The sequence below is a fragment of the Schistocerca americana genome, chromosome 4 (genome assembly GCF_021461395.2).
Source record: "Schistocerca americana isolate TAMUIC-IGC-003095 chromosome 4, iqSchAmer2.1, whole genome shotgun sequence".
Classification (NCBI taxonomy): Eukaryota; Metazoa; Arthropoda; class Insecta; order Orthoptera; family Acrididae; genus Schistocerca; species Schistocerca americana.
The window spans coordinates 384,671,330-384,696,385 of record NC_060122.1 but is presented as its reverse complement, the minus strand read 5'-3'; the positions used below and the strand labels follow the sequence as shown (position 1 = coordinate 384,696,385).

The 25,056-nt window shown below is 43.6% G+C and overlaps 1 protein-coding gene across 1 annotated transcript in view; it reads right to left on the bottom strand.

Annotated features, from left to right (window-relative positions):
• LOC124613041 (methyl farnesoate epoxidase-like) overlaps positions 1-25,056 on the bottom strand; it is a 191,913-nt gene that overhangs the window by 121,523 nt on the left and 45,334 nt on the right. The window contains exons 2-3 of the mRNA XM_047141609.1: positions 18,621-18,875; positions 2,398-2,616 (exon numbers count right to left, since the gene is read on the bottom strand). Coding sequence (XP_046997565.1) covers positions 2,398-2,616; positions 18,621-18,875 — 474 coding nt within the window. The remainder of the gene's footprint in view (positions 1-2,397; positions 2,617-18,620; positions 18,876-25,056) is intronic.

Here is a 25,056-nt window from a genome sequence, read left to right as displayed (position 1 = left end):
ATATTTCTGCCGGATTACAATGTGATACCTGAGGAAGGGACAATTGTTGGGTTGTTCAACGGTTATTTGTTTTTTTTTGTGGAATTTGTATTTTTTTACTTTGGGGCTTTCGAAAAAACCCCTCCTCACAGTTCTGAAAAAAATTCTACTGGAGTATGTAATGAATAGTGGTATCTTTGATGTCACAGCGTACTGATACTGCATGCCTTGCTTACTTGGTGTCGCCTGTTTCTCTGAAGTAGCACTGTCTTGCTCTATAATGAGAACAATGCCCCAGCACTAGTGGTAACACACCATTTTTGTGTGGGAAGAAGAGTTAGTGTTGAGCTTTCTTAGGGAGCAGTCGTGCGCCGCCATGCCACGTATGAATAATGTGTAGAACTTGGTAGACAATGGAATTAATAGTAAAAAGTATTACTTTGGTGTATAGAAGGAAACTATTTCAATTATTTCGCAGAAAGGCACTTGGGATTAATTAAGAGATTTACGTCTGATACAGATTGTGTACGAGAATCAGTGACTGTCTTGGAGAAGTATATTAATGGTAGAACATAAATGAAAAGGCCTTCATGATCAATGACTACCTGATTAATTAATGTGGAAAAGTAACGTAGTAATGGTTGCTTCAGTGTGAATGTTAAACATAACTGTTAAACAACAGTGGCTGAGTGTAGGCATTGTAAGGGAAGTGTGTTATGTGCAAAAGGAATAACGAATCGAAATATTTTGACTTGTACTGTTATCATTTCAAAGTGATATGTCCAAAAGAACACACTACACATTCATATAATTGCTACGCCTGAGCCGGCTATGAATGCACAACCATCAGTGCGGATGTACATTTACATTCGATCTCTAATAAGAATCCAAAATTAGTGAGCATGGAGGACATGCACAGAGACAATGGAAACGCGGTGGCGCCAGGTGGGAGGATGAGTCAGCTGAGGCGCGTACCGAGATAGTCCGCGCACTTTACCATTAACATTGTGTCTGTCTGGGTGGCATAGTGGCTAATGCAACTGTCTAATTAGCAGGAAATCCCGGGTTCGAGTCTCGGTTCGGTACCTATTTTCACGCGTCGCTGGTGACTACACAGATAGTTCCGATGCAGCTGATATGTTCAGTTCCATCCCTTCCCTCTTCTTCCGCCCCCCTCCAACATCAATTTACATAATGCGCATCACAGCTGCGGAATTTACGTGGTGTCTGTTCTTTCAGACATAAAAGACTGCTTTTGTTCGAAGAGTTATTTTCCTGCCGAAAAGATCTTCATGAAGTTTGTTGTCATTTATAAACCACACTTAGTAAGTTAGATGCACATCATTGTGGTTATTTGTAGCTTCATGAAAGAGTATGGCGAAATCGCCACTACCTGTGAGTTTTTTAGGCAACTGAATGTTACTGTCGTTAGCCATATTTAGTATCCGATGGCTAGTAGTGTGGACTGACAAAGGCATACTTAGCAGTGGCTTGGCACCTGAGTAACCTGTCGTAATAGATACCATATCCATAGCCTCTGGTAAAATAAGGTCTTCCGCTATGGTGTGGTTTCTTGCTCTTTGCTACAAGGTAGACAACTTTATAAGATGTATGAATAGCTTTTGCAGGAATCGTAACTTCTTTAGTGTACGCTTTTTTTTTAACTTGTGGAAAAGTATTGTTATGGATTGTTTACCGCGCGACCGTGATTTGAGTCCAATCTTCGTTTCATTTTATTAGGATGCATGATTTCAGTAGCTAGTTGTCTTTAAAAAATATCACATACTGAGGTTGTCCTTCATTTCCCACATTAGTACATGCAAAACCGGAATTCAAGAAACTGTCCTAATACTTCCTGCATCTTCGTCTCTCCGTGTCTTTACAATCACATGATACTCGTACATTTAAAATTCAGGTCTAGCACTGACATTTAAAGATTTGTCCATGCTAAAGGAGAAAAACAAATCGCATAGGCGAACAACAATTTAAAACGATCTGTATTAGACAAAAGTTACCTTCAAAATTTCTGCTACTGAAAAAAGCAAGTGGGTTATATAGTACAATTTAACTGCCATAGTAAAAACATTTCATTTCCTGCCTGCTAGATATCACTAGTTGCGCACACTTGTTCGTTACTCATAAAGCAAATAAATGAAAGTGTTGTTTTCATAAAACCACTGCGACGCCCCTTCTGTCAGGCGGCGATGGTCCTGGGAGCAGTGATTCACAGCTTGAAAACCCCTCGTACGGTTAAGCACACATTTGTAAGCTGAGCTTGCCTTACAATTTGAGTGCCGCAGCAACTCCATACAACTATAGCTTCACATTTTATATGACTGGATTAATTAAGTGAGAAGGAAAGGAAGGACCACCACTTATAAACTGGTTAGCAGTCGACGAAAGGTTGGGCGCACTCACCAGCGCAGAACTGGAGGATGACGTTGAGCACGGAGGGCGCCAGCAGCTTTTTGAGCTGTGTTGGTCTCCCGCACCTGTTGCTCAGTTCTTCCAGCAGAGCACGCACCTCCTCTTCCACCTGAGCCTGCATAGCAGCCCCGCTGAAGCCCAGAGAGCGTAGGTGTCGTATCACGAAGGCGCGCTGCTCCTGCCACAGCTTGCCATCCACCAACGTAACTCCTGCACAGCCAATACACGTGTCAATCAGCTCAATGTTTCACGCTCTGCCCAACCCGACATTCAGTATCAAGGCAGAAGAATAAATAAAGAAAGAAAGGAATATTAGGGCATACTGTTGTGTCGACATTGAGATCATTGGAGGCAGAGCACATACTGTTTGGGCTTTTATTTTCAAAGTAAGCATCGTTGTAATCATCTTGGTGGCGTTGGAAGCTTCAGTTGGATTCTTTTTCATCAATTAAATTTGGGTTTTTAAACTCTGTGTTTTGAAAAACACAACGTATTTCTTTTCCTACTTATCCAATTATATTTGAACCTCTATGGACCATATTCTGTAGATGACAATTTATTTCTGTAAATGTATTATACAACATCCATAGTTCATCGTTAATGTCAGGCCTAAAAACTATAGCATGTGATTGTTAAGCACCAGTTGTCATCTGTGTGATATTTTTACACAGTATGTTTTGGGATAATGTTATACCATTATAAAATGTTTTAAAACAAGGAACCAATCAATAAATCGCGACCCAGCATGTACTAACTGCAACATAAAATATTTATACCGCCCTGTAGTATAACATATTAGCTTCTGTGCCATAAGACAACATCAAAAGTAAAAACCCAGGAACACACGTTTTGTTAAACATATAGCTCTTCTTAAAACATCGTAAAATATCTCACTCTGAAAGAATAGTTGTAAACTAAAGGAAGCCTCTTTCATCTGCAAAAGATAGTACTTTCTTGGGGTGCATATGACACATCCCCCAACGATGTAAACTGTCTATCATAGAATCTATAAACGGTATGGGTGCTAGCTAGAGATACCTCTAGATTAGATTATATTAACTTTCATTCCAATTGAACAGTAGTGAGGAGGTCCTCCAGGATGTAGAACGTGTCAGAAAAACAACAATACATGACAAATACTTGCAACTAAAACAAATAAGCTAATGTACCATTCCATAGGTCCTAAGTGGAATGATCGTCAGTTTTTAATGAACACTATATGAAAGAGTCATTTGACAAATACGAATGCACTGAATTTAAAATTAGGGTTTTTTTATTTATTTATAAGGTAATAAACATGTAATACAACTACTATAATATTTATTTACAATGAAAACATTACTGCACTGAAATGGTGCAGAAGTTAGATTGTACACACACACACACACACACACACACACACACACACACACATACATACATATATATATATATATATATATATATATATATATATATATATATATATATCAGTTGGTTTTACTGAGAAATTCATCAATGGAATAGAAGGAGTTGGCCACCAATAAATCATTTAGGCTTCTCTTAAAGTGAATTTCATTGGTTGTTAAGCTTTGTATGGCTGCTGGCAAGTTATTGAAAATGTGTGTTCCTGAATAATGCACACCTTTTTGTACAAGACTAAGTGACTTTAAATCCTTGTGAAGATTATTCTTATTTCTAGTACCGATTCCATGAATTGAGCTGTTGGTTTGAAAAAGTGATATATTTTTAATGACAAATTTCATTAAGGAATAAATATATTGGGAAGCAGTAGTTAGTATCCCTAGTTCCCTAAACAGGCTTTTGCAGGATGTTCTTGAGTTCACACCACATATAACTTTTACTTCACGTTTTTTTGCCTGGAAAACTTCAGCTTGGCTTGATGAATTACCCCAAAAAATAATCCCAGATGAGATTGTGGAATGAAAGTAAGCATAGTATGCCAGCTTTTTCATTTTTATATCCCCTATGCCTGACAGAATTCGCATTGCAAACAGAGATTTGTTAAGACGCTTCAGCAGTTCTGTGGTGTGCTCCTCCCAGTTGAATTTATTATCAAGCTGTAATTCCAAGAATTTGACACTGTCCACTTCTTCTATCTTCTTGTCATTGTATGTTAGACATATACTCGTGGGACACCCGTTACAAATTCTGAACTGCGTGTAGTGTGTTTTTTCAAAGTTTAGTGACAAAGAATTGGCTAGGAACCAGTGATTAATGTCCACAAATATTTTATTAGCTGATCTTTCTAAGACTACACTTGATTTGCTATTTATTGCAATGTTTGTGTCATTGGCAAACAGAACGAACTTGGCATCTGGCAATGTTACTGATGAAAGGTCATTGATATATACAAGAAAAAATAAGGGCCCCAAAATGGAACCTTGTGGGACCCCAGATGTAATTAGTTCCCAGTTGGATGATGCCTGATAGCTTGATACGAGTCTCTTTCCTAGTAACACCCTTTGTTTCCTGCCAGAGATATAAGATTTGAACCATTTTGCAGCATTTCCTGTTACACTATAATATTCTAGTTTACTTAAAAGGATATTGTGATTTACACAGTCAAATGCCTTTGACAGATCGCAAAATATACCAGTTGCCTGCAATTTTTTGTCTAATGAATTAAGCACATTTTCACTGTAAGTGTAGATACCCTTCTCAATACCAGATCCTCTTAGAAATCCAAACTGTGACTTTGACAGCATGTTATTTGAGATAAGATGGTTATAAAGCTGACTCTACACTACTTTTTCTAAAATTTTTGAGAATTCTGGCAACAGTGAAATTGGACGGAAATTTGATGCTATTTCTTTATCTCCCTTCTTAAACAGTGGCTTAACTTCAGCATATTTCAACCATTCAGGAAATATTCCACTGATAAACGACTGGTTGTCAGGATTGTGATATGGACCTGCAGAATATCTTTTGGCCCTAAGAAAACATGATGGTGTGTTAACATTTATTGGTTCTGATCTACTGCTCAGTTTCTTCTCACCAGCGGCTGACATTTCATGACAGGGACAAAGGTGGAATTCCAGTGACTTCTGTTGTCGGCCTGGCTTGGCTGGTCGTCAAGGCTACTTCTCCAGCAGTTCAGCTGAAGTCTTGTGGGGTGCTGTCTGGCTTTCTGCAGGTGGAGCCATACTTCGAGTGTGTGCCTACACTGTTCAAAACATCCTCAATCTCACTCTGGAAGATGACAATTATCTGTGATAATCTATTGAGATGTACCATGCTGCTGGAAGTCATGTAGTTAGACGATCCTGGCCCCACAGGACAGGTAGGCCCTGGCACCTAGAAGGTGCCTTCCATGATGATCAGAAAGAGAGGCACTGGATGGCTGTTTCACCCTTCAGTGACAATGATGTTAGTGTGATAAGCACCATGAGATGTACTGGTGTTGGAAGACCCTCAGTATGCACAACAGTAAAGTGATAGATGGCAACTAATGGTAAGACCCGTGAGCAGAAGGTCTTGGTTACTTGGATGTTGTCATCTCAGAAATGGAAAGCAACATGTTTATGAGAATTGCTGGAGCTTCCAACACTTGAATGTCTCTACACCATAACGTCCTTGAATTGAATGCTATAGGTACGAACACCATCAGTCCTAATGACCAACTGCATTCAGACCTGGAGAACTGGGGTATTATGGCTTGAGGTAAGATGTGAGGCTCTGTTCATTATGACTGAATGTGGCCCATTTCGTGCCCAATTTCTATACCAGGTGTCAACAGTCCTTGTCCCACTGTGTTTGCTTAACAAGTTGTTACAGGTGCTTAAGTGCAATGTCAAGTCCCCAAAATGTGTTATTGCATCTGAGGTAAAGCTTCTTTCTTCATATCACAAGAACTAATAAATATGTCTCAGTCCCTTTAAAAATTCAAATTTGTTGTAAGTTCCTATGGAACCAAATTGCTGAGGTCATCGGTCCCTAAGTTTACACACTACTTAATCTAACTTAAACTAATTTACGCTAGGGACAGCACATACACCCATGCCTGAGGGAGGACTCGAGTCTCTGATGGGGAGAGCCACGTGAACCGTGGCAAAGTTCCTCAGAGAGCATGGCTACCCTGCACAACTCTGTCCCTCTCTCTCTCTCAACTGACATTTTGATAAATGTGTAACTTGTGCTTGTGCTTGGTGATTGGCGCCGGTGTAGCAATGTGCGCTCATGTACATGACCAACTTACAGTGCTTATTGCTTCTTTCTGCTGCACAGCTATATTATCACCATTGTCTGGTGTTCTTCGTATCACAAGAACTAATAAATACGTCGCCATCCCTCTAAAAATTCAAATTTGTTGTAAGTTCCTATGGGACCAAACTGCTGAGGTCATCAGTCCCTAGGTTTACACATTACTTAATCTAGCTTAACAACTTTGGTTGTGCTAGTGCAAACTTAAGAAAAATTTAATTCCTTCCCCTTTTCTATTTTGGGGGGTAACAGAACATGATATCATCATCATCATCACTGTTCTATCTAAAGGCAGGTTTTCACATGGTAGTTCTCCAGGCTGTCTGGTCTTCTTCCATCCTCTTCAGGTCTGCATAATTTCCTCTTCCCTTCATGTCGTCTATCATCTTGTATCTCCTTCTTCCTCTCAGTCTTCTCTCACAAACCAATCCTTCCAAAGCATCTACAAGCAAGCACTCCCTTCTCAATGAATGTCCTAACCAGTTTTTTTTCCTGACATGACACTGAGATGACAAAGGTCATAGGATAGCGATATGCACATATAAAAGTGGCTGTGGTATCGCATACAGAAAGTGTAAAAGAGCAGTGCATTGGCAGCTGTTATTTGTACTTATTTGATTTATGTGAAAAGGTTTCCAAGGTGATAACTGCTGCACGACGGTAATTAACAGACTTCGAACTCAGAATGGTAGTTGGAGCCAGATGCATGGGACATTCCATTTCGAAAATCGTTAGAGAATTAAATATTCTGAGATCCACAGTGTCAAGAGTGTGCCGAGAATACCAAATTTCACTCATTACCATGGACAACACAGTGGCGAATGGCCTTCACTTAACAACTGAGTTGTCAGGGCTAACAAAAGCAGCACTACACGAAATAACTGCATAAATCAATGTGGGATGTACGACAAATGTACGAGAGTGCAGCAAAATTTGGCATTAACGTGCTATAGCAGCAGATGAGCGATGTGAATCCCTTTGCTAACAGCAACACATCACCTGCAAGCCTCTCCTGGGCTCTTGACCACATCGGTTGGGCCACAGAGGTCTGAAAAACCGTGACCTGGTCAGATGAATCCCGATTTCAAATGGTAAGAGCTGATGGTAGGGTTCGAGTGTGACGCAGACTCCACGAAGCCATGGACCGAAATTGTCACCAGGGCACTGTGGAAGATGGTGGTGGCTCCATAACGGTGTGTAGTGTGTTTACGTGGAATGGAGTGGGTCCTGGTCGTGTCTGGCCACTTGGAGATCATTTTCAGGCATCCATTGACTTCATGTTCCCAAACAACGATCGAATTTTTAGGAATGGCAATGCAGCACGTCACTGGGCCACAGCTGTTCACTATTGGTTTGAAGACCATTCTGGACAATATGAGCAAATGATTTGGCCACCTAGGTCATAATGGAGAGGTCAGTTCGTGCACAAGATCCTGCAGAACTGCTCAATATTTCTGCAGGAGACTTCCAACGACTTGTTGAGTCCATGCCACGTCGGGTTGCTACGCTATGAATAGCAGAAGAAGGTCTGACAAGACATTAGGAGTTATCGTTAGTCACCTCAGAGTATATGTAGGGTCATAGTAAATTCTAAAAACAATCACTAAACATATGTTGCATCGTGTGCGTCCATATAGAATGCCCAACAGGAAACATACAACCTATGCAAAAGATATGCATGCATGTCTGAAGGACATTGTAGTATAATAAATGCAGTTACTGCCACAACACAGACCCTGTCGCCATTAATGAAATAATCACGCCTGGTGGGGCTAAAATGACGATACAAAATAACAGATGTCTTCCTATTCTTAGTTTCACAAAAGTGTGAGCATTTGACATTTGGAGGTTTGGTTCGGCACTGGGGGCTGACTCGGACAGCCGAGTTAGGTAAGGCGAGCGCTCAGGCCTGGCGGAGTTACGGGTTCGAGTCCTCGTCTGGCACAAATTTTCACTTGTCACTAGTAGCTGACACTAATATGTATTCACAATATGTGAATTCATCTAGCGACTTTCACAACTGCAAATTTGAAAGACTGTGTCTGTCTCTTCAGACACGCATACATGTCTGGCGGACATTTGCAGTTGCTGCATTAACACACAGACTGTCTCCATTAGTGATATTCTCAGTACCGCTTCATGAGACAGTTGTAAGATGGCTTCACAAGATATAATGTGCATTTTTAATTTTATTTTGATTGCTCACATGAAACTACCTTAGTTCTTAAAGTCGATTTGTAATGTCGCTTTGCTTTTATGTTGTTTTATGTCTTGAAAGCATGTCATCGGCATGGTACTCGGAAGAATTTGCTTAAAGAGTTACTGATTTTCAAATACTTTTTTAGAGAGTGACAGTGGTTTGTCCTGTACTTAATTTTCCGGTCTGTTGTACAACACTGGTGTGCTTTCTTTTAGATTTTAATTGCATACGCTGTTTTCGTACCTTTCACTCTTTGTTCTAAACTTGTAACACACGAGATTTGGGAGAAAACTAATGTAGCTATACCCACCGGGAACCACTATGTTGTTGTCACCGATCGTTAATATATCCTATTGTTTTTGTTGCATAGTGTTGTGTATTCATTCAGAACTTTCTTTCCTTATGTTGTTGATTTTTGTATGTCATAGTTTTCCGTGGAACCTGACCTCATGGTCCTTACAGGAAGCAACAATCTCGGCTTTAGCCTTAAAAAAATCTTTATTTATCAAAACCAATATCACCTAAGACATTAGTGGGTCGAAGTAACATACAAAATTAATAATTTTCAGCAGCATTTACCAAGACTTTATCTACTTATTGTTAGTATGAACTACAGGATGGAAGATTAGCTACTCTATGGGTACTCCTACTATTTCACCTACTGTTAACCTACTATGCTATCTATTCTACCCTACTCTACAAAACTACATCCTCCAGCGTTACATTTGTGCCAGTAAAAATATAAACCTACTATCTCTTGGCCGTGCCCACCGAGCTAATCCCAGTGGGCGTGCCCCTGCCACTGGGCTGGCCTTAATGAAAGTCGCTGCAGGTCTTTTTTGAATGTCCTACAATCTATTTCCTACTAATAATTTTATCTACTAAGTCATAATCGGTGTGCTGCGTCTATAGTCGGTCTATAGTCCTGGACGCAACGGATCCCGATCGTCACGGCGGTAGGCCAGTACGCATCCTGGCGGAATGAGATGGTGCATAATGTCACGTTTTTTCACTTTCGTTACTCTATCTCCCTACGATATTCTCTCAGGACCTTGGCGGATACCTCGCTGGCTAATCTATCGATGATAGTGAAGGTAAATGGGTTCCTGATTAGATGGAAGGTATCTGTATTTGGCAGTGAATCCCTTAACTCTGCGGCAACATCATCGAAGATGGGACACTCGTAGACCACGTGGTCCGGTGTACCTATCCCGGCACCACAGTCACACGAGGGTGTCGCTCTTTTCCTGAATCGGTAGAGATATGCCGGGTATGGGCCATGCCCCGTGAGGAAGTGCAGCAGTCCCTTACTAGGCTGAAAATGCTTCATTCTTAATCGTTCCTGGATGTTTGGTAATAATTGGTGTGTTCTTCTCCCTGTCTCATCCCCATCCCAGATCTCTTGCCAAAGTTCCATTCCCCTTCTTTTGATTGATGGTTTATCCCCCACTCAGACCCCCATAATGTCCCCGGTTTTTTCAATTTGCCCTTTTTTACCCAGTACCATGCGGCCTGCTCCCTGATTTTTACATCTAGGGGGCACAAGTTCATGAGAATTAACAGTGCTCCCCCAGGAGATGTACGGTAGGCCCCGACTGAGTGCAATAGCATGTTCCGCTGCACTCTCCTCACGGCCACAGCAGGAACGACCCTCGTGAGCCTGTGAGCCCAGACTCCAGACCCGTAGCCTACGATGGGGGCGAGGATTGTGTTGTGGTACAACTTGATGAGGTTTGGGGGGAGATGGAATCGCCTATGCCCTATCGTAATGAGGTTATTTAGGACCTCTAGTGACCTATGCATTGTGACTTCAACGTGCCAGGCGAAGCTCCATTTCTCATCTAGTACTACTCCTAATTACTATCTTGCTTCTCGACGACGTATTACCAGTGTGCCATCTATCCTGACTGTAGGGTTTCTGGCCAGTTTGCCTTTTAGTAGTAAATAGGAGGATTTATTTGGTGCGACTTTTTGTTTAGTTCTGTGGCACCATTGTGATAGTATTGTCATGGTTCTTTCTATTTTGGGTTGTAATTCCTCTCGGCTACGGCCTCCAACCAACACGAGGGTAGGCTATCACCTCTAGCACATCTGCACTGTTCTCCAAGGTGTCAAGGAGGGGCTCCATATTGACATCTCAAAAGAGTGGCCCCAGAACAGAGCCCTGTGGACACCCCTTCGTTATCTTTTTGCCCACTCTCCCGCTGGGGGATGATAGCCAGACCTCCTTATCCATACAATAGCTCCTGGGACATCCATATAGCTGCTCTGGACACTCCTTCTCTCGCAAGTTGGAGAAGAGTGAAGGCCACCACAGGTTGTCGAGGGCGCCACTGATGTCTACCATGATGCCAACTATGTACTTATGTGTGGACAACCTGTAGACCTCGGCCGCCATGGCGATTGCGTCAGATGCAGAATGCCCGGGTCAGAAGCCGAATTGCCTGCTGCTCATCCCACAGAGCACCCGGTGTGCCATCAGTTTGTCAGCCAGCAACCTCTCCAGCAATTTTCTCAGCAAGTCCAACAAACATATCGGTCTGTACTACTTAACCTTTTTTTTGTATCTTTATCCTGGCCCTTTTTAATGATTACAACATTAGCCTGTTTCCAGATGGTGGGAAGCGTCCCGAGGCTCAGGGCATCGTTGTAGATTCTTCCTAGAGGTGTTACTAGTTGAGGAGCGAGGTATTGCACCACCTCCGCTATGATGCCGTCTGGTCCTGGGGCTTTACCTCTTTTAAGTGACTTGATGTGCGTCGCCACCTCGTTCTCTGAGAGTGGGTACACTGCAATATTATTTTGGAACTCTTCTGTAAGAGCCTGCCTATTTAGGCCTTGTTCTTCAGTTTCCTTGTCATCTGGAAGCAGAGACCAGAGAAGGACCTCAGCAGTTTTCTGCCATGACCTTGTCATCTGATTCCCATCCCAGACAGTTGACAGTACCATGGGCGACCTAATCTTTTCTCTAACTATTTTATATGGTATACCCCAGGGATCTATAGCCAGTTTGTTCTGAACATATTTTTCCCAGCTTTGGAGTCTAACCCTTTTGAGTTCCCTTTGGAACTGTTCCTTGGCATTCCTGTAAATTTGTAGCCATCGCTGTTTCTCTTCCCAGACGACACTTCGCTGGTAGTACCTCCTCGCCCTCCTGACCGACTGACGCATCTGCCCTAGTTCGGCGGACCACGGTGACGGGGAGGCCGCCACGGCCCTCCTCCTGGTTGGCACTGCATCCTTCACCGCTTTAGTGATGGCACTAACTAGGTCTTCAGCGTGCTTGTCGACGTCTTCATCACCGTCTGGCCATGTCGGGATGACAAACTCTCTTGTGAGGCGCTCCAAATCTGTTTTATTGTAATTTAGCTGAAATTCCCATCCTATGTCCCAGTGGCACTCTCTATCAGTAAGCTCGAAGGTGATTAGATTGTGATCACTTGTCGTGACTTGGTTTCTTACCGTCCAGTTTTGTAGGTGACCAGCAATATTTGGTGATACTAATGTTCAGTCAATATTTGTTCCTTCTCCTCTTCCGCCAGTGTAGGTGGGGGGATTTCCTGCTCTGTTGGCAACCAAGTACTGCAAAGACATTATTGTTTCCTCCATCTTCTCCCCTCTTCCATCCCGAGTGCCACAGTGCCACAGGGGGGACTTCGCGTTGGCATCTGCCACACCACTAACCTTCGACCTCTCAGTGCCATGGTTATCTGTACTAGTTGGTCGAGGTGCATTTCAATTTCATCACCGTATTGGAAGTACATATTTGCTAGATGTATAACTCCAACAGGTGTCTGAAGTTCGATAATAATAGCGTTCGTCTGAGAGATGCGCAAGCACTGTGACTCTTAGAGCTTTATTTATTACTATGATGGTGGCTTTAGGGTCATTTCCGAAGCACACTGTTTGTCAGTTCACGGCAGCAAAAGCTATGTTTCCCGCAAGAGAGTATGGCTCCTGTAGACAGAGTACGCCAAGACTCATCTCCTCCACCACCCTTCAGATCTCCTGCATGACTAGTCTGCTGTTGTGTGCGTTGAGTTGTCCTAGCTGTATCATGGCAGTCATGGAAAGTACGTGTGGACGTATGGGTCTGGAAAGGTCTTTCTCCAGTCATATGCTATCCTACCGTTAGCTAAGACAGCCTGTTTGTAGATCTCATCAAGGTCAAATTTCTCATTCCTTCTTTGAAACACCGTTTTAACAAGGTCAAGCAGTGCGCCAAAGTCAGTGGGGAGATTCATGGTCTTTAACTGTATTCTATCGACAGCCTCCATGGCCGAGAAGGTGACTTTACGTCCATACTGATGCCCTACCCACACTATGTGCCGTAATGATGTGGTCAGGACAGTCGGCTCCTCTAGACGGGATAATTGCAGAGCATGTTCTAAGTTTTGGTAGATCCTAACACGATCTACCTCTAAGCGTTTGACCAGTGGTTGATCTGAGGTAGCTGTGGCATTTGTGCTGCTTACTGCGTTTACCTGCAGTGGTTCTTCAGATGTGGAGCTAGTTTTTGCAGATGTTACTTGGTCCGTTATAGCAGGACACCTTGCTTTTAATGCCCGATCTTCTGGCAATCTCAAGTTCCGGGGTGGAGGGGGAAGAGCGGCACCTGTTCACATGGATCCGTCTGGACGCACACGTCTACCATTCCTTCTCTTCCTGTTTTAGTTTCTGCAACAAAGGCCAGGAATTGCTTAAATTTGACAGCGCCTCTTCCCTGGGGACTTTCTTTTTGGCATCCTATGCACTAATGTGACTTCAGCCATAATCGGTCCTCGAAATCAATCTCTGCTCCAACATCCTATAGGTTGGGCAATTCCTTCCTGAGGCGTTATGTCTTTTTCCCTCTCTTGACACATGGAATACAAATTCCAGATCTTGTGCAGCTCTTCTTTATATGGTCTTCTGCCCCACACCTGTAGCAAGCCGGCTTCCGGTCACAGTATTTGTGGATATGATCAAGGTCTCCACAATTGTAGCAGCGAGGCACCACCAAGTAGTCCCGCACGTTAATGACATGGAATCCTACATATATCCTACCCATAGATGTAAGTTTCTTCCACATGGATCCTGATACTTCTGATACACGGTGTACTACGTTTCTGTCTCTTGGGCCTGTCCTGAATCTTAGTTTGAAATCGTTTTTGAATTGTTCATCTGTCATATCGTCAAGTTTTTGGCTCTTAATCGTTTCGCACAGTTCATTGTTGTCCATTGTAACCGGCACATCGTACATGATTACAAGTGGGTTCCTCTTTTTGGGAGGTTCGCATCTGACTGCCTTACACATGTTTTGATTATTCAAGATTTTATTTCTGTCCTCTTCTGTAGCTACGTCTACAATGACTACATTTCTGATTGCTTTTACCTTACTAACTTTGATTTTCTCCTTGATTGGATTAACCATAGTCGTGAAGATTTCCTGCACTTTTGTGTCTTGGCTGGGCAGGGGTCTTAAAAAGACCGCCGTGTCCGGTTTCTGTGACACCTTCACAATGGTTTCTTTCGTTGTTTGTGTCTTTGGTGCTGCCTGAGCTACTACACCTGCCTTTGTCTTAACTGGTTGTCTTCGCAGCTGGAAATTTTCTCGTTGTAATTCCACAACTCTCCCCTCAATCCTCGCGTGAGCAATCGCCCAAGAGGTGATCTCATTTTTTAGAGCTAATATCGCTGTCTGACTGATTTTCCCGTTTTTCACGTTGGACTCCAACAGTTGTGTAATTCTGTTGTGTCTCTCGCTTACGCTTTCGTCGATCTGCTCCATGTCCCCCGATGGGCCGGGAGCAGAAGGCATTGAAGCTCTCGCGGACGCACATGAATCGCTTGTCTCTGGTTCGGCCATGATTGACAAGCAATAAAAAAGAAGGTTGGGAGCCCGTCTCTAACCCCGGACCGGGGGGAGCGGGGGGGGGGGGGGGGGGGGGGGGAGGGGACACTAAGATGCAGCTCACCCACCAACCTCGTTCCTAGATCAAGGACACCCCTGAGCTACCGGGTTCAGCACACCGTTGCCAGTATACTGGTCCCCTTCAGTGGCCCCGTCATCGACGATTTCTCCCAGTGTTCACCGGCAAGTGCACCTCGCACTCTGGAGAAGCAGATGCACTCCTCGTCCTTCGCCACCTACTTGCCCGAGCTTCCACCTAAAGGCCTAGGACCCGCTCCTACTAAGGTGGCGGCCCGGTCACCCAGTCGTTCGACGATCTAGACCCAGCTAACCTGGCCCAGGTGATGTCGCCACCTCCTGGGTTTGGCAGAACACGCCCCGGTTACCCACGGGCGCGGCGAAGCACACTTGCCGACTCGCGCCGAGGTCCCACGCCTACAAACAAGGTCGCCGGCACGCAGAGCACCTGCTGGTCTGTGCCCAGCGATTTCAGATGGTCAGTCCCTCAGACACAGCTCCCGCTGTGCCACGCACCCTTCGCTTTCGCCTTGGGTTGGGGGCGTTTAACGTCCTACCTTGACGGGAGTTTAACGTCCTTCCTTGACACACGACAACCCTCACTGTTCCACAGCCCGGAGATGTTATGAAATTGTGATGATGTGATGATTGTGGTGTTACAACCCGGGTCTTATATTGTGGAGTTTGACATCGTAGAGACGGTGCGGCACTCAAACCCGAGTTACGTTCCCCAGAGGGCCTCCACACGTACTAGGGGATCATGGCCGACCATGTCTCACCCACCGCTTTTGATAATTCACGGTGGGCCACTGCGGTTCAGTGAGGATTGCACCCAGTTAAGGGCTAGCCTTTTAACGTCATGCATGGACGGCCCTTCCCGTGTTAGCGTCACCCCTTCTAAGGGGGTTACTGAGCGCCGGCGCCACGTCATGGCCACGGAATAGGACATTAAGGTACCCGTCCCACTCAGGTTCCTCTGAGCCTCAAGGGCACTTCAGAACAATCTGAAGATTCCCGGGAATCAGAGGGTCTCCTGGCAGTTTTAACCCAGTTACGGAAGGCAACACACCTCCCCCGGGTGGTGCCACGCAGACCGCTTTTCCGCTTTAGCCTTACAAGATTTAGGGAAACCATATATAAAACGTAAATCAGGATATCCGGACGAGCTTTTGAGCTCCATTCCTCCCGATGGAGTATCCGCGGTCTTATAAATCGCGCCACCTTGGAGTGAATAGCTAATTGTTGGTATGACTGCGTGAAAGCAAAATAGAAAGCTGGAAGTGCATATTTGATTCACTCTGAGGTATCATCACGTGTAAACACGTGTTTAATGTCCATCGACACAGAAAACTAAAAGCAACAACATTCTCTTCATTAAAACTTCTAGAGATGTGACCATGTTGTCGTATTGTCATATCTAGTGCGTATCAAATTAATGGCGTAAAAGCATACAGTTGAAAGTACACTATACCAGAAGCAAAAACTCTCAGTAAACACAGGTTCGCAAACGAACTGCTTGCGAGATAATTGCGACTTAGTGATTACCACCCTCTACCGACGTGATTCTATGTAAACACCACATGACAGTCCGTGGTGTGGTCTCTGTTTACATTTCCGAGACGAGTTGTAAATAGAATGGCTACGACAGTACAGAATACAGTGAGAGTGCCACTCATGTCATATCTGCGGAGCATCAGTTGTGTCCTATGAGTATTGATGGCAACATGGAGCATTACAGAAACGAGGAGTCTGCGGATATGTACAGTGTGTCATTTATGGCAAGGCTAACTGCAATGCACGGAGGGCTCCACGCCGTACCAAGAAGCATATGCTGCCGGAATGTACCACCCGAGTCGAATGTTTACAAGGGTGCATCAAAGCCTCCGAGAAACTGGGAGCATTCCATGTTCAACACAAGCTTGTAGGTCTGCACGAACTACACGTGTGCTCAAATATGTGCTGGTGGAAACAGTCGAACACTCTCCGGGTATCTCGAGAAGGAGACTTCCCACTCAAATTCCTTGAATGAGCCAAAATATTGTTTGGAGGATGTTTTTCAATGCAATGTGCACGCATCACTTCCAACGACGTCAGTGACCTAGGCGTACTATGGTTCTGGACTAACGTTCTGTAAGTGGATGGAACAACAAGCTGTAGACAGCACTCAAAAATGGCTCAAATGGCTCTGAGCACTATGGGACTAACATCTGAGATCATCAGTCCCCTAGAACTTAGAACTACTTAAACCTAACTACCCTAAGGACATCACACACATGCATGCCCGAGGCAGGATTCGAACCTGCGACCGTAACAGTCGCGAGGTTCCGGACTGAAGCGCCTAGAACCGAACGGCTACCGCGGCCGGATAGACAGCACTACATTTGAAAATCCCAGTTCGATTTTACAGAGAGCACTCTGTCAGTGGCTCCTTAGCTTGCATGTATCGTGAATCTCATAACCAGCGTAAAGTCCCAAACAAGTGAAAAAAGCACAGATGACTCCTGTATTAAAGGAGGACAGGAAAACGGACAAGCAAAATTATAGACCAATATCCTTAATGTCGGTTTGCTTGTAGAATTCTTGAGCATAGTCTGCGTTCGAATGTAGTAAATTTCCTTGACACAGAAAAGCTTCTGGCCGAAAATCAACACGGATTTAGAAAGCATTGCTCATACAAGGTATTCCACGAGCTGTTGATGAATGGGAATAGGCAGCTTCCATATTAGTAGATTTCTGGAAAGCGTTTGACACAGCGACCTACTGTAGAATGTTAACGAAGGTCGAGAACACGGAACAGGTTCTCACAAATGAGTGGCCCGAAGACCTAGTGAGTAAATGAACCCAGTACGTAGCCCTCGATGGCGAGTGTCCATCATAGCAAGGGTGCAATCAGGACTGTCCCAGGGACCACTATTATTTTCTATACACAGAAAAAAATTACCTGACGGACCATGTGCAGCGGTTTACGGCTGTTTGCTGATGACGCTGTGATGTATGGGAAAGTATCATCGTTGAGTTACTGTAGAAGGTTACAGGAAGACTTCGACAGAATTTCTATTTGGCGTGGTGATTGGAATGTAGAAAAATGTAAGTAAATGCAGATGAGTTGGAAAAATAATCCTGTAATATTCGAATACGTTATTAGTACTGCGCTGTTTGGCACAGTCACGTCGATCACGTATCTAGGTGTAACGCTACAAAGCGATATGAAATAGAACGATCATGTAAAGTCGGTTGTAGGGAAGGCGAACAACCCACGTCGGTTTATTGGGAGAGTTCTAGGAAAGTGTAGCGCATCTCGAAAATAAGACCACTTATCGAACACTAGTGCGACACATTCTTGAGTACCGTCCGAATGTTTGGGAGCCCACCAGGTCGGATTAAAGGAAGACATCGAAGCAATGCAGGCGCGTGCTGTTAGATTTGTTACTGGCAAGTTCGATCAGCATGCGAGTATTAGTGAAGTGTTCCGTGAACTCAAAAGGGAATCCTCGTAGGGAAGACGCCATTCTTTTCGTGAAACACTGTTGAGAAAGCTTAGGCAACCGGCATTTGCGACTGGCTGTAGAATGGTTCTAATGCGGCAAACGTACATTTCGCTTAAAGACCTTACGGTGGTTTGCAGAATATGTGTAGGCGAAGAACCCAAGATCTCTGGATTTGCCGTCAGGCACTTACCCACGGAGTCACTTTTTTGTGATTAATTTTTATACCCCTCATTACTTTTTGGGTGAACATCCAGGCGTTTTATTTGCGTCTCCCAATTTCCTATTTGGGTGGCGCTAGTTTTAGCCTCGGTGTGTGTGTTCGTAGTTGTAGTGAAGTAGAACATTAAATTCATCGATTCACATGTAACTTCCTGCAGGCGTGCTACATTACGTTAACAGCAGTGCCACTCACCTTTCCTCAGCCCCAGGCTGCGGAGGTAAGCGAAGAAGTTCCGAGGCCGTCCTTCAAATTCGGGTCGCGTGAGCACCTCTCGTATGAGGCTCCTGGTGGAGACGATGACGGTCAGGTCGCCGCCCAGATGTAAACCAATCACGGGCGATCCGTACTTCTGGGCTAGGTACGTGAACGCCTCGTGTTGCGATCCCAGCTTCTTGCTCAGCCGGCGGATGTCCTGGTAGTTGCCCACCAAGGGAAGCCATGTCGGACCTGGGGAGGCAAACAGTATGTCGCCATTAGAGATGTTCATTATGGAACGAATTTAGTGCTTTAGCGATATTTTCTAACCACCCTGTCTTCTACGTTATATCGTAATTTTCTAACCACCCTGTCTTCTACGTTATACCGTTATTTTCTTGGAAGCAGGGCGAGTTCATGCACATTACAGGCACAATATTAAATACTGCATTCAACTACGTATTCGTGAATGAGGCTGCTACAACTGTTCAACTCTATCACTGGCCCACAAATTTATGATGCTATGGTAAGTATTCTCTGTATATGAAGCCATTAAGACAGATACACTTGGGTTTGCCACTTGACAGTATTGTGCATATCCCACAATGTTCCATCGATACAACTGTTCGACGTCTTCAGGTGGTGATAGTTTCTGTTGTCGCTGCTGCGAAACGCGACAGATGATCACTGCGCGGCGGCGACGAAATTTGTCAAGCGAGGAGCAGGAGATACTCGTGCGCGGGGAGGCACTGGTTTATAGTTATCGTGGAGAGACCGCTATAAAACATATTTTCATCCGTCTTATTTGCACACCAGTGTGCATTCGAAGAGAAATGACATACTTTTAATGCGATTTCCGGCTCGCGTTCGAAGAGAAATGGCATAATTTAAGTGCGATGTTTACGGTATGCTGTAGCACATTAGCACATGAGCTCCGGCCGCCAACGTTTATCTGTTCATTTTAACAGCCGTCTGCAGCACCATACTTAAAATGCTTCTATATATTTCACTTCATATTTCACAGCCGTAAAGAGCTATACTCCAAATGCAGCTCTATATCACCTTTTTCCCCACTCACTACTTACGCGAGCTTTAACAACATTGCTTTCAAATGGCTCTAAGGACTATGGGACTTAACATCTGAGGTCATCAGTCCTCTAGACTTCGAACTACTTAAACCTAACTTACCTAAGGACATCATACACATCCATGCCCGAGGCAGGATTCGAACTTGTGACCGTAGCAGCCGCTTGGTTCCGGACTGAAGCGCCTAGAACCGCTCAACAAAGGCGGGCGACCATGTTAGAAATCACTTAAATCATGATAACCTGCCATTATAGCACATGTAACCGGTCTAACAACTGCGCCGGACACTTGTCTTATATAGGCATCGCCGACTGCAGCGCCGTATTCTGCCTGTTTACATACCTCTGTATTTGAATACGCATGCCTATACCAGTTTCTTTGGCGCTTCAGTGTATAATTAACAGTGGAAACTGACAGTTGAAAGGATCAAATAATAAAGCGAAAGCATTCCAGGAAGCAGGGTCCATCGTTCGCAAATTAGTTGCGAATTTGTGGTTACAAGCCAACACAAACTTCAGTAGGACAAATTGCCTTTGCTAGCGCATGCGTATTTATAGATGTGAAATGCTTGGCCCAGTTTTTCTAAATGTTGTCTCAAATTATCGAGTCGCATTTTTTTACAAGACCTGCAGAGCATTAATCATAAAGTATTGTAGAGGTTGGTGGGATGTGAGTCCCACGGTCACAGTATGGCGAAGTGTGGAGTTCAGTGGTAAGAGGGTGTTGGGCGCGCTGGGGTGCTAATGAAACAGTATTAGCGATTTACATATTTACTGTTTTTAGTTTTGCATTTGATTCACGTTCTCTGCGGCAGTAGTGGCAACAGTAGAAGTGTCATGTGGGATTGGGATGCGTTGATGCGTCCATGTCAGTAGACTGGAGCGTGTCAACATGTCCAGTGCTGCAAGCACAGCATAAGCGGCGTGAAGCAAGGTAGCCAGCCCAGTTGGTGGCAGGCATTGCCCGTTCGGCAGTGACGCTTAACAGCATGATGACTCGGTTTACTACGATGCATTCAAGGACATCGAAGATAGCGCCTTAGTAATCTCCCAAGAGCTCTGCATGGAACGGTGGTGATTGTGCAGAGTTACGTCATGGCCTCTCCACCAGAGGAAGGCGGTGGACACTTGTGTCGGCTTACAGATGCAAATCGGTTGCAGCAGCTAGCGCACTTTCTCTGAACAGCGACAGTTTAACAGTGCATCAAACTCATCAGTTTGGCCTCCAGTGGGCAGCTGGTAGAAGGTTCCAAGTTGGCAGAATATTATGCTGCCTTCACAATGAGGTCATAGTGCCGAACTGGTGATTCAGACACCTACCTCGAGCGATGTATACCAATAGCTTCGGTTGTATGTCATGCTATTTGCAGTATCCCCTATCTATATGACATTGCAATGCTGACGTTGCTTGAGAGTCTGCCTTAGCTCGGCTTGTCGGTGGCCAGGGAGACGCTTCAAAAGATTTTACATTCACCTAGGATATCTTTCCGTGGTGCAACAGTGTTACGTAAAGTGCATTGGTGAAGTTGACAGGTAATAGTACTAACTGACTATCTGTACATATTTTACCAAACGAGGTGGCGAACTGTTTAGCACACTGGACTCGCATTAGGGAGGACGACGGTTCAAACCCGCGTCCGGCTATCCAGATTTAGATCTTCCGTAATTTCCCTAAATCACTCCAGGCAAATGCCAGGATAGTTCCTTCCAAAGGGCACGCCGATTTCCTTCCCCAGCCTTGACACAATGTGAGCTCTTACGCCGTCTCTAATGACATCGATGTCGACGGTACGCTAAACCCAAATTTTCTTCCTTCCTTGTACATATTTAACTCACCGCGGCTCTGGTCGTATATGGCAAGGAACTGATGCATTTCACCCTGCGTGGTATTTATGAAACGGCAAAATTTGTTCTTTGTTCACAAGCTCTCTGGTCAAAGTATATCGTTAGTGAATTTGTCACCAATCCGGGAATAATAGCTGTGGAGACTGCAGGATTTCATCTGCCACTGATGCCGATGTGGACGCAGCTACGACGGTGCAAAAAGATCGCCCGACATGCTGCAGAGCAATAGCTCAGAGCCCAAAACAGCCGGGAGGTACCCACGCTCAGCTGGCGAAATGGTCGAGTGGACTCGCATTTACGAGAATAGAGTTCAGACAAATAACCAAGCTTCCAAGTTTTGTGTTCCTATAAACGTACAACCATGAATGTTTTAATTAATGGTACGCATCCAGGCTTTGAGTAGGACTGTTATATTCGTTCTATGCACAATATTTTGATGACTGATACAGCCATTTTCTTCAAGTGTTGCGAGTTGGGCTGCTATGTGCACTCGCTGCCTGGACTCCAACCTGAATAGGAAGAATGGATTGGTCATCGGAATGTTGCGCATGAAATGAAAATATCACACAGAAGCACACTGCCTTGCCATCTATAGTAAGTTATAGTTTAGTAACACACTACTGTAGGGAAAGTAAAGGCAAAGGTGGAGTAGCAATTTACGTTAATCATACTGTAGCATACAAAGCTATAGATATTAAGAAATATTGCAATGACAGAACGAAAGTACTACGGGCACTATGGCCAGACAAATGAAGAAAGAAATTAAGAAATATTGTATGGAACAACAATTTGAGACATGTGCAACTCAGATAACTAATTTCTACACAATAATAGTGCTGGCTGTCTACAGGGCACCTTTAGGCGACATAAAAACTTTTCTACGTATAATGGAACTTCTGCTGTCAGGGTTACATGCAAAAGTAAAGGATATTGTAGTTTTAGGTGCTTTAATTATAAAAATTTTGACAGAAAATAAGAATAAAATTGACTTTGAGATTGTGATGACCTTATATAAACTGATATCGGTAATGAACTTTCCAACAAGAATTACATCAGAGTCCCAAATTATGATAGATAACTTTTTTTAAATGTAAGTAGACATCAGAATTGTACTGTTGATTAGGTTATAAGTGGGCTTTCAGATCATCATGAACAAATTCTCCCTCTTTATGATGTTAATATGTTTAAAGAAATTTCCTCAATGGAAGTTCATATGAGTAATGAACAGAGGCAAAAGAAACTTTCAACCTTAGGTTGTAGCAAATGAATTGGTCTTCGGTATGTAGCATTGATAATACTGATACTAAATTTAACTGTTTTATAAATGAATTCTGTGCTCTTTTTGAAGAATATTTCCAAAGAAATGGATCAGAAACAGTGCTTCAAATTCTGTAAGTAAGCCTTGGATTGCAAAAGGTATAAGACAGTCACATAAAACCGAAAGGGAAACTTATGCTGCAATAAGATTATTCAAAGACGTAAAAAAATGCGACATTATAGATTATACTGTAAAATTTAAAGAAACTAATATAGAAATCAAAAGACTTTTGTTGTGAGGAGAAAACAGATAATTCTAATAGTAAAATAAAACAATTTGGAGCATTGTTAAAAAAGAAACAGGAAGGATTACAACAAGCAGAGAAGATGTAAACGAAACCAGATATGAAGGATCCCTAGTAGATAACCCAAAAAAGTGCGGCTGAGATTTTTTATAAACACTACCTATCAGCAACTCAACAGATTGGTTGCAAACCCGATGTTGATGGAGCCATAACTTTTTGTCAGGCAGTATATTCAAACAATTCCAGAAATGCACCTTAATCCTGTCGCCGTACACGTAATTCAAAAAATCATCATGTCTATAAAAAGTAAATAATATTTCTAATAATTTATTGAAATATTCTTGTGTCTGGATAAGGGACATTCTCCATCATATTTTCAATGCTTCTCTTCAAAAAGTTGTTGTTCCCAGTAGACTTAAGTACGCCATCGTGAAGCCCCTATATGAAAAGAGTGATGAAACTGAATTAACTAACTATCGATCTGTCTCGTTGCTGACAGCTTTCTCCAAAATTCTAGAAAAGCTAATACATGTAAGAATTACTGATCATCTCGTGCAGAATGGAGTTCTCAGCAAAAGCCAATTTGGCTTTCAAAAGGGCTATTCATCGGAAGACGCAATCTATGCACCAGCAAATGAAGTCCCAGAAAACCTTAATGACAAATTGCTAGCAATTGCTGTCTTCTGTGAATTTTCTAAAGCGTTTGACTGAGTTGATCAGCAGATTCTCTTGCAAAAAGCAAAATTATTAGGAATAAGTGGTGTTGCAGGTAATTGGCTGCAGTCGTACCTCCAAGACAGAAAACAAAAAGTTGTCTTGAATAGCTCAAGTGGGATATGAGTGTTTCTGCACATTCTGAATGGATTTCCATTACATGTGAAGTGCCTCAGGGCTCAATTTTTGGGCCACCACTATTCTTGATTTTTATAAATGATCTACCATCATGTACAAGCCTGCTGTGTAACTTGACTTTATTTGCTGATGATACCACAATTTTTATGAGCAGCAGAACAGATAGTAATCTTGAGGAATCAATTAATCACATACTTTCTAATGTTGTTAACTGGTTCAAGGTGAATAGTCTCTCATTAAATTCTAGTAAGACCAGTTTGCCCACCTGGTTAGCTGTGCATGGGTTTCTGGATTGGGAAGGAGCGCCTGGTCCCCGGCACGAATACACCTGGTGGACTTGTGTTGAGGTCTGGTGAGCTGGACAGTCTGTGGATGGCTTTTAGGTGGTTTTTCATCTTCCTTGGCGAATGCGGGCTGGATCCCCTTATTCCACCTCAGCTACACTATGTCGGCGATTGCTGCGCAAACAAGTTCTCCACTTATGCGTACACCACCATTACTCTACCACGCAAACATAGGGGGGGGGGGGGGGGATCCACCGGGGACCAAACCGCACAATAACAGTGAAAGATTGGTTCTGTGTGGGGAGGTGGAGGGGTGAAATGGACTGCAGTAGTTGTCGTGGGGTTGTGAACCACTGCAGCTGTAGTAGGAACGGAGCCTCTCTGTCGTTTCTAGGCCCACAATACAATACAATACAAGACCAGTTTTATTTAGTACAAAAACAGAAAAAGAGAGGGAATTAAGTGTGACATGTGGTGATCAGCCAATAGAAGGAATGGAGACAACAAAATTTCTTGGAGTGCATATTGACAAGAAAACTTACTGGTCTTCGCATATAAGAGATCTCTGTAAGGGGCTTAGCCCTGCTGCGTATGCTTTACAGTTTGTACCTTCATGTGTTGAACCTAAAACTGCAAAACTGGCATACTATGGCTATTTCCACTCAGTCATTGAATAAGGAATCATCTTTTGGAGGCAACCAGCCATTAGCAAGGAAAGCGTTCACTGGTCAGAAGTGAGCTTTAAGAGTTATATGTAGACTGCGCCCAAGAGATTCATGTAGAAATAGCTCACGAAAACTTAAAA